The sequence below is a fragment of the Myxine glutinosa genome, chromosome 1 (assembly GCF_964187855.1).
Source record: "Myxine glutinosa chromosome 1, kmMyxGlut1.1, whole genome shotgun sequence".
Lineage (NCBI taxonomy): Eukaryota > Metazoa > Chordata > Myxini > Myxiniformes > Myxinidae > Myxine > Myxine glutinosa.
The window spans coordinates 77,236,043-77,248,852 of NC_136261.1; the positions used below are offsets into that span (position 1 = coordinate 77,236,043).

The following is a 12,810-nucleotide window of genomic DNA, read 5'->3' on the forward strand; positions in this document are numbered from 1 at the left end:
AATTGCGTCGGCAGTTCGGTCGTCGACCGTGCCGGGTGCTCGGGCGCCATGGGTGTTGCGTCGGACGGCGGTGGGTCCCATGTCGCCGCTGCGATGCGCTGTCCTGCGGCAGAGATCTTGTCGGCTTCTCTGGCAAGGGCCCGGGGATCTGTGATCGTCGTGCTTGCCAGGGCGAGGCGTACCGGGTTAGGCAGCTGACGGAGGAACAGCTCCCGGAACAGGAATGCCGGAGAGTGCTCGCCGAGCAGTGAAAGCATGTAGTCCATTCGCTCGGAAGGGCGCGTGTCGCCGAGCTCGGGCAGGTCGAGCAGGCGCCGTGCGCGTTCCGCCGATGGGAGGGCGAAAGCGTCGAGGAGAAGCTTCTTAATCGCGCCGTATTTGTCAGCGGCTGGCGGGCTCTCGAGGAGGCTCAGGGCGCGGGCCGCGGTGGCCGAACCGAGCGCTGCTACCACATGGTGGAAGCGGGTGTCGTCGGCCGTGATGCCTCGCAGGGCGAACAGGGAATCCGCCTGTGCGAACCAAACCGCCGCGTGAGCCTCCCAGAAGGTAGGCAGTTTAAGGGCGACTGCCGTGTCCATGTCGGTAGGTCACCAATGAAGGAGCTGGGGCTCCCACGTCGATCGGAAGAATGGACGCGACAAAAAGCTGGAATTCATCCGAGTTGCTTTAATCAAACCAAACACTCAGGCACTCTGAAAAGCCCGTTTATCGGGCAGCAATATATATACATATTATCCCGGAGCGTTTGCCCAGGAAAGGCGAGAGGGGGCGTGGCCCAGCGTCCTGGCTGCGGCCTGGCAAGTTGAGGGCGAGCCTGCCCGGGCATGCCCGGGCGTCCCGACCGAGGCCTGGCAAGTTGAGCGCGGGCCTGCCCGGGCGTCCTGGACGAGCCCGGCATGGTGATCGCTCCGCCTCCTTGATAGGTGCAAGGCGATTGTGAAAACCCAGCGGTAGCCGCTACAATATAATATAACAAATATCATGAAACATTTACATTTTGTAGTCCATTGCATAATTTAAATAAACATAAATGCAAGTTTCACATGTCGAAAAAGTAAGTACACCCTTGGCTCTAATAGGTGGTATTGCCCCATTTGGCAGAAACAACCTCAAGTTAGCGTTTCTTATAACTGTCTACCAGTCTCTGACATCGACTGGGAGAAATTTTTTCCCACTCCTCCATGCAGAATTATTTCAGCTGTGCGATGTTTGAGGGGTTTCTTGCATGCACAGCTCGTTTCAAATCCCCCCACAACATCTCGATGGGATTAAGATCCGGGCTTTGACTTGGCCATTCCAGAACCCTCCATTTCTTTGTTTTCAGCCATTCCTTGGTGGATTTACTGGTATGTTTAGGGTCATTGTCATGTTGCAAGGTCCACCTTCGGTTGAGCTTCAACTCTCCAACAGATGGCCTCACATTATCCTCAAGCACCCTCTGGTACAATGAAGAATTCACAGTGGATTCTATGATGGTGAGCTGCCCAGTCCCTGATGCAGCAAAGCTGCCCCAAACCATAATATTTCCACCACCATGCTTTACAGTTGGTATCAGGTTCTTGTGGTCAAATGCTGCCTTTCGTTTTCGCCAAACATGTCTTCTGGTACTGTGGCCAAATAGCTCTACCTTTGACTCATCTGTCCAGAGCACATTGTTCCAGAAGTGCTGGTCTTTGCCTCGGTGTTCATTGGCAAACTTTAGTCTTGCCCTGATGTGCTTTCTGGACAGCAAAGGTTTCCTCCTGGCACACCTCCCATGTAGATTAAATTTGTGCAGCCTCTTTCTAATGGTAGACGCGTGCACTTTGACATCAACATTGGCAAGAGCTACCTGTAGGTCCCGTGATGACATTCTGGGGTTCTTACAGACTTCTTTCAGCATCTTGCGGTCTGCTCTCGGGCTGAACTTGCTGGGGCGGCCTGGCCTGAACAAGTTGGCAGTTGTTTGGAATCTTCTCCACTTGTAGATGATCTTCCGGACAGTTGAATGATTGATTTCAAATTGTTTGGAGATCTTTTTAAATCCCTTCCCAAACTCGTAGGCATCTATAACCTTATTTCTGAAGGCCTCAGAGAACTCTTTTGATCAAGGCATGGTGACGCCGCACACTTCAACAACAAAGAGCAAACCAAACTAAATGTCTGAGGTTTAAATAAGACAGGTTCCTCCAAGATCCTCTCTAACGATGTTGTAATCATTTGCACCTGAGCTGCTGCACCTGATTCTAATTTTAGGTATTTGAAGTAGTGATAAATGAAGGGGTGTACTTACTTTTTCCACATGTGAAATTTGCATTTATGTTTATTTACATTATACAATGGACTACAAAATGTAAATGTTTCATGATATTTGTTATATTATATCACCTTTATCTCTCAATATTGTTGAAATGAAGATCAAATAGCTGTATGTTGAAATATGTTGAAAAAGTCAAAACTTTACATGGGGTGTACTTACTTTTTCATGTGACTGTATATATATATATATATATATATATATATATATATATATATATATATATATATATATATATATATATATATATATATATATATATATATATATATATATATATATATACGTATACATATATATATATACATATATATATGTATGTATGTATGTATGTATGTATGTATGTATGTATGTATGTATGTATGTGTATATATATATTATATATATATATATATATATATATATATATATATATATATATTATTGTTGCGGATATGAGGATTGCATTTTTTTGATTGTGTTGTATTATATTGGAAATGGTGATGAACATTGTTGAATATGGCCCCTCCTGCCTCCAGAGTTGTGTGAAGGTAAAAAGGGCGTCCCGGTAGTTATTCCATGAAACACCACATTGAAGGACACGATAAAACCCTTGTTCAGTAGCTTATATCTTATTATGTGTTTTAGGGTAAGGCCTTGTCTTCCATTAAAATAATACTCCATTGCACCGAATCAATTAAGAATAGCTCCCCTTCAATACTTCCATTTCCCAGCCAAACTCTCCATCTGCGGGTAAAGCAGTTCACAAGCGTGGGGTGCACGCCCTCTCATTTCGCTGCTATAGTGAATATGTGCTCCGTGCTCTGTTTGAACAGGAGGGGCGGGGTCGCCCGGGAGAGGCAAGCCCAGGGCGCGCCACGAAGGGCGGGGCTGTTCAGCCCCATGCCCAAATAAGGAGACAAGCCCGTGGGATTACCATACAAGGTCACGAAACAGAGCACGGGGGGGGGGGGGAGGGCGGTACCGAAACCGAGGGGGGCGTGTCAGACCCGCGCTGAAGGTATGAGAGAAGGGTGCGACGATCGCTGGGACAAGCTACACCAGAGATACGGCAGATGAGGCCAGGTGCGTAAGAGGGTTGGCAGTCCACCGGGAGAGAGTTTAGAGTTGCACTGGAGTTGCGTGAGAGATACGAAAAGCCTTTGACAAAGAGCCGCTTCAACCAGCCCCGTTTCAACCAGCCGAGTGACCCTGCCGGCGTGCGCTGTAAAGCCAAATACAAGGAGCTGCCGGCTCCTCGCTTCCCGCCCGGAGTGGACCTGCTCGCTGTGCCCTGTGATTCCACCTGCCCATCCCTCCAAACGATTCCTACCCTTCCATCCATTTGCGTACGTGAGTTTGTTCTGTTCGTGCTGTCCTGGGTAGGTAATTAAGTCAGTATAAGCTAGTAATTTGCACTGTGTTACCTGCTTTTTCATGTCCGCTGTAAATACCCGTGACTGCTCTTTTGGCTTATGTGTGTGTAAATAATAATAAACCCCGTTACTCTTCTGTACGTCTTCTTCTTGCTCTTTGCATTCGTCGTCTTAGTCTTTTCCACATTGAATATCTGTGGCGCGATACGGCCAACGTTTGGGTGAATCGGGTTTAGTCGGGGAACAACTGTACGGCCGCGGAGCCTCCGCTCGGCAAACATACCATCCTTAACCGCGGACCGTAACAATATATATATATATATATATACATATATATATATATATATATATATATATATATATATATATATATATATATATATATATATATATATACAGTGGAACCTTGACTTACGAGTTTAATTCGGTCTGTGACCGAGCTCGTAACTCAAATTGCTCGTTTCTCAAATCAAATTTCCCCATTAAAATGCATTGAAATGCTATTAATCCGTTCCAGCCCGCCAAAAACCACACCAATTTTTTTTAAAATATACAGTATATATAAAAATATCTCGCGCTTTATATTTCACCTGTATGCAGCATACAAGTTGGCAGGATGGCCTGGACTGGAGGTACGCACACTTGACTCTAAAGTCTAAACTGTCCAGCCTGGGTTTGAATCCCGACCCAGCTATAACCTGTCATGGGTGAATCACAGGCAGGGTGATTCATCAATGTGTGTACCGCTAAACTGGGCGCCCCGTTTGCGTCCCATTAGTTGTTGGATGTTAAGGATCTCACCGTGTTTTCCACAAAGAGAAGGCGAGCTATCGCCGGCACTCTGAACAAGTTGTGGCCTGGCATGCTCTTCTCCTCTGCCGTTATATACGTCCTCCTCGGCATCTTTTTCCAGAAGAGCCCTGTCTCGTCACAGTTGAAGATTTGCTGGGGGATGTATCGTTCGGCTTCTATCAGTTCGGCAAAAGTTATAATAAAATCTTCAGCTGCCTTCACATCCGCCTCACCAAGTCGACAACACGCACACCTCGCTCATGTTTTTCGACGATTGCGTGTTTTATATCCAAGCACATCATCCTCTTCTTCTTCTCAGTACCGTGTTTTCCACAAAGAGAAGGCGAGCTATCGCCGGCACTCTGAACAAGTTGTGGCCTGGCATGCTCTTCTCCTCTGCCGTTATATACGTCCTCCTCGGCATCTTTTTCCAGAAGAGCCCTGTCTCGTCACAGTTGAAGATTTGCTGGGGGATGTATCGTTCGGCTTCTATCAGTTCGGCAAAAGTTATAATAAAATCTTCAGCTGCCTTCACATCCGCCTCACCAAGTCGACAACACGCACACCTCGCTCATGTTTTTCGACGATTGCGTGTTTTATATCCAAGCACATCATCCTCTTCTTCTTCTCAGTACCGTGTTTTCCACAAAGAGAAGGCGAGCTATCGCCGGCACTCTGAACAAGTTGTGGCCTGGCATGCTCTTCTCTTCTGCCGTTATATACGTCCTCCTCGGCATCTTTTTCCAGAAGAGCCCTGTCTCGTCACAGTTGAAGATTTGCTGGGGGATGTATCGTTCGGCTTCTATCAGTTCGGCAAAAGTTATAATAAAATCTTCAGCTGCCTTCACATCCGCCTCACCAAGTCGACAACATGCACACCTCGCTCATGTTGTTCGACGATTGCGTGTTTTATAGCCAAGCTCATCATCAAGCTGGCGTAAACTCAAAATAACCAACATGCGAAAACAAAAATGCAGCGATATACGTCAGAGATATACTGTACTTGCACGGCAAGATAACCACGTGACCGGAACCCACCTGGTGGCGTAAACTCAAAATAACCAACATGCGAAAACAAAAATGCAGCGATATACGTCAGAGATACTGTACTTGCACGGCAAGATAACCACGTGACCGGGTGGCGAAAGCTCGTAACTCAGATCTCGGCTCGCATCTCAAAGCAATAAACCGCCCGAGCGACGGCTCGTATCTCGAAAAACTCGTAAGTTGGGGCACTCGTAAGTCAAGGTTCCTATATATATATATATATATATACACACACACACACACACACACACACAGACTTGGCATTTAATATGGAATTTTTTTTTTCTTTCTTGACTTGGGTTTACTTTCTGAACTCAGTATATCAATCTGGTGAGTTTCTTTTACGCTTCGGTGATTTCTTTGTTAAAAGAACCATGTCACTGATTGTCCTTCGCAGCAAGAAGTCAATAACAGGATAATATCACAGGTGGCGTGACAAAATGTAAGGGCAGGTACATTTGACGATTGGCTTCACAATAGGGTATATAAGGGTTGTTGCGTTCTGTATTAGTGGAAAACAACTGCTGCACGTCTACAAAAGTTATTGCCGCTTCCTCTGGAGATGGTCCGTCAACTCGACAATGCTGTTTGTCATGGAGTGGTGGCTTTACGAAATTCCGGTATGAAACAACGTGCTATTGCTTGGCAGTATGGCATCACTCAAGATCAGGTGTCAAAGATCCTGAAACGAAATGCTCAGAGGGGTGTCCCTACTCCAATACCGAGGCCAGGACGTCCCCGCAGAATCACAAGGAGAGATGATCGCCAGCTGCACCGGTTAGTCTGCAATGGCCGTACCAAGTCAGCTAATCGGCTTTGGGCTGAGTGGCAGCAACTGACAAATGTGCCTGTATCCAGAAGGCTAGTTAACCAACGACTGGTTCAAGCAGGCTATCGTGCCAGGAGTCCCCTGAGAAAGCCACGCCCGACCAGACAACACAGCCAGCGCCGATTTCAGTGGGCCAGAGAGCACCGTCGATGGCAGCCAGGACACTGGAATCACGTGACCTTCAGTGACGAGTCCAGATTTCTGGTCTATCGTCAAGATGGCCGCGTCCGAGTGCGCAGACAAGTGCATGAAGCCTACAACGAAGATTGTATAGTGCCAAGAGTCCAAGCTGGAGGTGGTGGGGTGACCGTTTGGGCTGCTTTTCATGCAAGGGGCAAAACTGACCTGGTTGTTCTGAATGGAAACCTGAGCCAGTTCAAGTACAGGACCATTCTGGAAGAAACATTGCTTCCATTTGCTCGTGCAGCCTTTCAGGGAAAACTTTGTCTTCCAAGATGACAATGCACGGCCTCATCGTGCTCGCATGATCCAACACTTTCTTGTTGACCATGGTGTCGAGCATATGGAGTGGCCTGCCATGTCCCCGGATATGAATCCGATAGAGAACTTGTGGGCAGAATTAACGCGTCAAATCGACAACTTGGTCCAGCAGCCTACCTCTGTGCGTGAATTGCAGCAGACTATTGTCACTGCATGGCAAGCGATTCCTGTCCAAACCTTGGCAAATCTCGTGAACAGCATGCCTCGACGTGTATGTGCTCTCCTGAATGCTCGTGGGGGTTACACGAAGTACTGAACTGTAATTTTTGCTGTCCATAATCCCAGTCATAATTTAACTTATGTTTTTGTTGAAAATTATTTTGGCTCATGTGTAAAATAAAGAGATACTTCTGGAAAACGTACAGAAGTTTAACACAGTACTGTCCGTGAATTGAGTTCGATATCAGTTCACATCACTTTCAAGGACCAATTTATTTGCTTCGAAATGTCAAATGTGGTTTTTGTTTCTTTTAAAGGTCACACTAACAAAATCTTGAATAATTTCAACATAATTCCAATGAACTTTTGGTTCTAAGTCATCTTGAAAAGTAAGTTCACCCCCACAAAAAAAATATTCTATATTAAATGCCAAGTCTGTATATACATATATATATATATATATATATATATATATATATATATATATATATATATATATATATATATATATATATATATTGCCAATAAATATGAACAATATACTTCAGTGATAAATCTTTGATCAATCTGCATTATGGGTCATAGAAAATGTGTGTTTGCTGTGCTTAGGAATACTTATTGGAATAAGGTTTACATTGATAATTATCTGTGCAAGGCGGAAATATACAAAAGGTGAACGAAGTTGTTTTGACAAAAAAGACCAGATGGAGTCTCCTTTCGGTGCTAGCATGATGAAAACGCTATGTCTACACTCTTTCATCTAAGGCTGCCTAGTGCCTATCTTTATGGCCTGTGTTGAAATGTTAAACAGATGTTCTACCGTGACCATGGGCGCTATACTGTCTCAAAACCCTGACCCCTCCTGACTCCTCAAGACATCAGGAATCTTTCTTTGTTCGCAGAAACGCTATAAAATAACTAAATTCAACCGAGTCGGGCAAAAGTTTTGCTTGAGACGTTGTGTTGAGTCTGTGGTCGTATATGCCAGTGTAGTGTACTATTAACTTTGTTGTAATCCTCATTATACTCAAGTGAATCTTCTCCAGATAATAAATCTTCAATAATTATTGTTCCTGGTGTGCATGGACATTCAATCTGTGTCCATCTTCGACATCACTTTCATATGCCCTGTGTCCCTGAACGATTCTGTGTGCTCTCAATGTAGTTTAAGATTTAGGCATGGAGACCGTTTCTGTGTAGTTAAACACATAGGTGGGATTCCATAGTTTCAGCTTTATTAATTGTTTTATTTTCATTGGTTTTCTTTATTAAACAAACAAATCGGGCAATAGGTAATTTATTAAATAATTTGGCGCCGAATCTCGCTCAATTTAGAATCCAAATTTTGACACCAACAAATATATTTTGTCGAGGATTCGAAAATCCCTCTCGTTGACCACCAATGTGTGGCGCGATTCGAACTGGGGCTCAAATCGCACTCCTGCCAACCAATTAATTACGTCCAATTAAAACCAAAGTACGTCTATTAATTACATGCTGTTGAAACATGAGTAAGAACCACCTTTAGAGGCCATTTTTCTCTGCAGAGCAGGGGTTGGCCAATTAAAACCAAAGTACTGTACGTCTATTAATTACATGCTGTTGAAACATGAGTAAATCTATTAATTACATACCATTGAAACCTGACTGAGTACGTCTATTAAATACATACTATTATAATATGAGTACAGCATGTTTATTAATTACGTGCTATTGAAACTTCATTACATGGGTCCTCTGCACCTTTTCGGTCTTCGTGGTATTTTGGGGTCTTCGTTCTGTTGGGTCTTCTGAGTGTTTTATGTCTTTGGGGTCTTTGGAATCTTCAGGGTGTTTTGGGTCTTTGGGGTATTTTGGGTCTTTGGGGTATTTTGGGTCTTTGGGGTATTTTGTGTCTTTGGGGTATTTTGTGTCTTTGGGGTATTTTCGGTCTTTGGGGCTGTTTTGGGTCTTTGGGGCTGTTTTGGGTCTTTGGGGCTGTTTTGGGTCTTTGGGGCTGTTTTGGTTCTTTGGGGGTATTTTGGGTCCTTGGAATCTTCAGGGTCTTTTGGATCCTCTGGGTCTTTAATGGTATTTTGGGTCTTCGGGGTATTTTTGGGTCTTTAGAGTCTAAGAGTTTTTGGGTCTTGGTGGTCTTAAGGGTCTTGGGGTACTTAAAAGGTCGTCAAAAGTCTGAGGGGTTTCAGCAGTCTAAAGGGTCAAAATGTGTATTCCAACAGTACGTAATTAAGAGTTCACGGACTGTGTTTTTGGGTATTATTTTTATTTGAAGAAGAAGACGTTTTGGTCACAAATATACAAACAAACAAACAAACATAACCATATACGATTTGCTCTATTATAATAAGATTATTATTATTATTATTATGTCATGGTATGTTTTAAACAAGGAAGGAGTAGACCTTTGTCCTGTTACCATGGCCAAATTAGTAACTTCCTCGACAAGTACATTTCTGGATTATTGCCAATGTCAGACCTAAAACCTATACCTCTTTCTAGAAATGTGTTTTATGGTCATGTTCAACTGCCTTTCATAGGTTCTGCGCAACAAGGGAGCTTATGAGAATGTGAAGTTTGTGCAACAGGAGAACTTCTGGGTGGGACCGAGCTCGGTGAGTATGCCCAGCTGCTGCTCAAACCTCCATGCTGCCCGGAGCACCCAAGTTTGAGATCCAAAATGACATTGGGAAAGTTGTCTTTTTTATTTTAAATATAGAGTTGGGGCTCGTGGGGGAGCTAGAACTTAGAACAGATCAGGACATAACAGAATAAAATTAACAACAGAAGGTGAATGGGAAACACACAACAGCAGAATTGAGGAACAAAATAGAGAGAGACTTCAAAGGTAAGGGATGTGAGAAAGAATGAGGATGAGAGGAGGACCCAGGGGGTGGACAAGATGGATAAAGAACAAACTCTCAGGAAGGAAAACATGAAAGTTGGAAAGAGGTGGACCCGGGAAGGCTAACGGAGGTAGAAACGATCATTGTTTTGGATGGGGGATGATCTTGGATGGTGTCTTGAAAACCTCAAGGAAAGAATGAGATTGAAGAGAATGTGGAATTTGATTACACAGGTGGGCCAAAATAAGAACGAATGAGTGGAGGTGAACAGTGATTCTGGATTTTGGGAGTATTCCCAGGACGGGGTTGTTGGCAGACCTCATGCTGCCTGCAGAAACCTGGGTGGGTGCAAAGCGCAGAAAGAGCAGAGGGAACGCGCAAGACTAGAAAGGAGTCGGTAGAAGGCAGAGAGACCACCGACCTGTCGCCGAACAAGCATCAGGCATGATTGTGCCATCTGCTCGGATTCTGCACGCAACAAGTGCTGATCATGTTCCAAAGTTGGCCAATTCTGCTCATTATTCTTGACAGTTCACTCCAATGTTATTCGACATGACAACTGAAAACCTATGCCTTTTGTGAAGAGTTTTCTCAGACCTTTCTCCTTCAAAACAATAGGACATGTAATTGTGCATGCATCTTCCCTTGACAAAGCACAATTGTTCGACAGCTGACCGCTTTCTTTCACACATACAGAATTTCTTCCAATCAATGGATTTTGCTCAAAGTTGATTGGTTATTGAGTTGAGATTGAGTTTTCACTTTATTTAATTATCTACTCGTATTTTGCTGACACCGAGCAAATAAATATTTTGCACCTTTTGCAACGATTCTCATATGAATATTTTTGCGTTATTTAAATGAAATATACACCCAGTCCCCCCTCCTTTCACCTCAATTCCCCTTCACCCCACCCGCACTCTTGTGAGGGAAAAATAAGAGTTCATTTGTCAAGCCAGATTAATGGGTTTATCACTGTATATTTCACGCCTGATTGAAGAGTTTGACATTGCTGACTTCAAGGGCAGTGGAGATATGAAATGCAGAGATGGAGAATTTTAAATTTGCCCGATTGATAATGGCACTCGAATCTTGAAGTACTCTCATTTAAATGACTTGACTTGCCCACACGCGATCACTCGGAGTGAAAAGGTAAGCGAGATGGACGTCGCAAACCTTTTAAAAGGAAGTTGCTGCAACTAAGCCTTGGCAGGGGAAGCCATTTCTGAAGTTATCCTTGCTAATAATCCCTCCATTATTATTAATGGAACCATTGATTACATTCGGACTATTTTTTTCCCAGAGATGAACATTTCCTTGTTTTCATTCACATTGTTTCCAAAACACAATTTCCTTGTGTATTTCTATATTCATTGTCTCTACCTCAAAGATGCATCGTTTATGTTGTCATTTGCCATGAAATAGCAACCATTGAGGTCGGTTGACTGGCTTTACAGCTAGCTGAGTGGAACATCTGTATATGCAAAATTGAAATGTTGTATGGAGAAGAATGAGGTGCCATGTCTCAAGGCTCATGAAGAGCTGGATGACTGTGGAAGTACAGAAACTGACAGTACATGAAAGGGCACAGGCAGATAAGGACATAAATAGAAATATCTGATGGAGGAAATAAAACGTCACCAAAATTCAGGTTGATTAAAGAGGGGTTTGGACACTGAAAGAGAGAATAGAAAAGCTCATGAGTAGGTATGGAAGTATAATTTTCTACAGTTTAAAGCTCGTCTTAAAAGTTTCCTGAATGTACTTTGTACCACATGTGTACCACATGTGTACCACATGGATGTACCACATTTGCATATACTGTACTTTGCATTATCAACACTTGCATGGTTATTTTCTTTCCTCCACCTTTTTTCCACTCAGGTGGCCCTTATACATCTGGGTGCCAAGTTTTCTCCTTGCATGCGGCAAGATGATGAGCTTGTCCGGCTTAGAGACCAGGAGCGAGAGCGTGAGCGAACATCTGGTTGCTGCTTACGGAATGACCACTCGGGCTGTGTGCAGACTGTGGAGCCAGATTGTTCGGTATGGTCAAAAAAAAATCTCCTACTCTTATCCTTGTGGGGAATATCAAGTTCTGCAGTTCCTTTACTTCACTGAATTATTATCATTATCATTAATTCATTCACATCTGTGGGAAAATTACACGCCCATACCAGGAATCGAACCCCAGGTCCTCTGGTGAACAGTAAATTTTCATTGAGATTTTTATTTCACAGTTTATGCTTTTAGAAATTACATTTTTCAAATGCTAGATATCGATTGAGGTTTTCTATTTTTTTTTACGGACATGGTTTTTACGTAAAATTTTAATTTACGGACGCTTTTTTTTTTTTTTTTTCATTTATGGACATTATTGTCGTGTTTATTTCAGTTAACAGATACAGAAATTACACTTTTCAAATGCTAGATATTGATTGAGATTTTTTTGTGTGTATGCGTTTACTGTTTTTTACGTAAATTTTCATTTACGGATGCTTTCCAATGAATGAATGATCGTTTTATTCATTCATTGGAAAGCATCCGTAAATGAAAATTTACGTAAAAAAAAAAAAACAGTAAACGCATACACACACACAAAAAAAAAATGCTTTCCAATGGTTATGTGATTTTTTTTTCCCAGTGTACCAGCTTTGATGGCCATCGGCACGCCAAATTTCAGCTTTCTACGACATCTGAAAAATACCGAACATTAATATCAGTCAGTCAGTGGTTAGAAAGAGCTTTTTGTATTAGATATAATATACAGGGTGAGTCAAAAGTAGCGCCCGATTTCTGTTTATATATATATATATATATATTGTTGCGGGATTTGGGGGGTCGGCGCTCCCCTTACCAAGGGGGGGTTAATCCCCTTGTCTTTTAAGCTGGCCGTCCCCCGATCCTGGAAATTATAACGCTCCTTTCCAGTTGAGATTGGCCAGGGTGATTGGTCAATGGAGTCCCAAATACCTGAGTGCTAATCCG

At 43.3% G+C, this 12,810-nt stretch overlaps 1 protein-coding gene across 9 annotated transcripts in view; it reads left to right on the plus strand.

Annotated features, from left to right (window-relative positions):
• RHBDF1 (rhomboid 5 homolog 1) overlaps positions 1-12,810 on the plus strand; it is a 162,831-nt gene that overhangs the window by 88,430 nt on the left and 61,591 nt on the right. For all 9 annotated transcript variants that reach the window (XM_068113736.2, XM_068113688.2, XM_068113677.2 and 6 more), the window contains 2 exons: positions 9,517-9,591; positions 11,707-11,868. In XM_068113736.2, the coding sequence (XP_067969837.1) occupies positions 9,517-9,591; positions 11,707-11,868 (237 nt within the window). The remainder of the gene's footprint in view (positions 1-9,516; positions 9,592-11,706; positions 11,869-12,810) is intronic.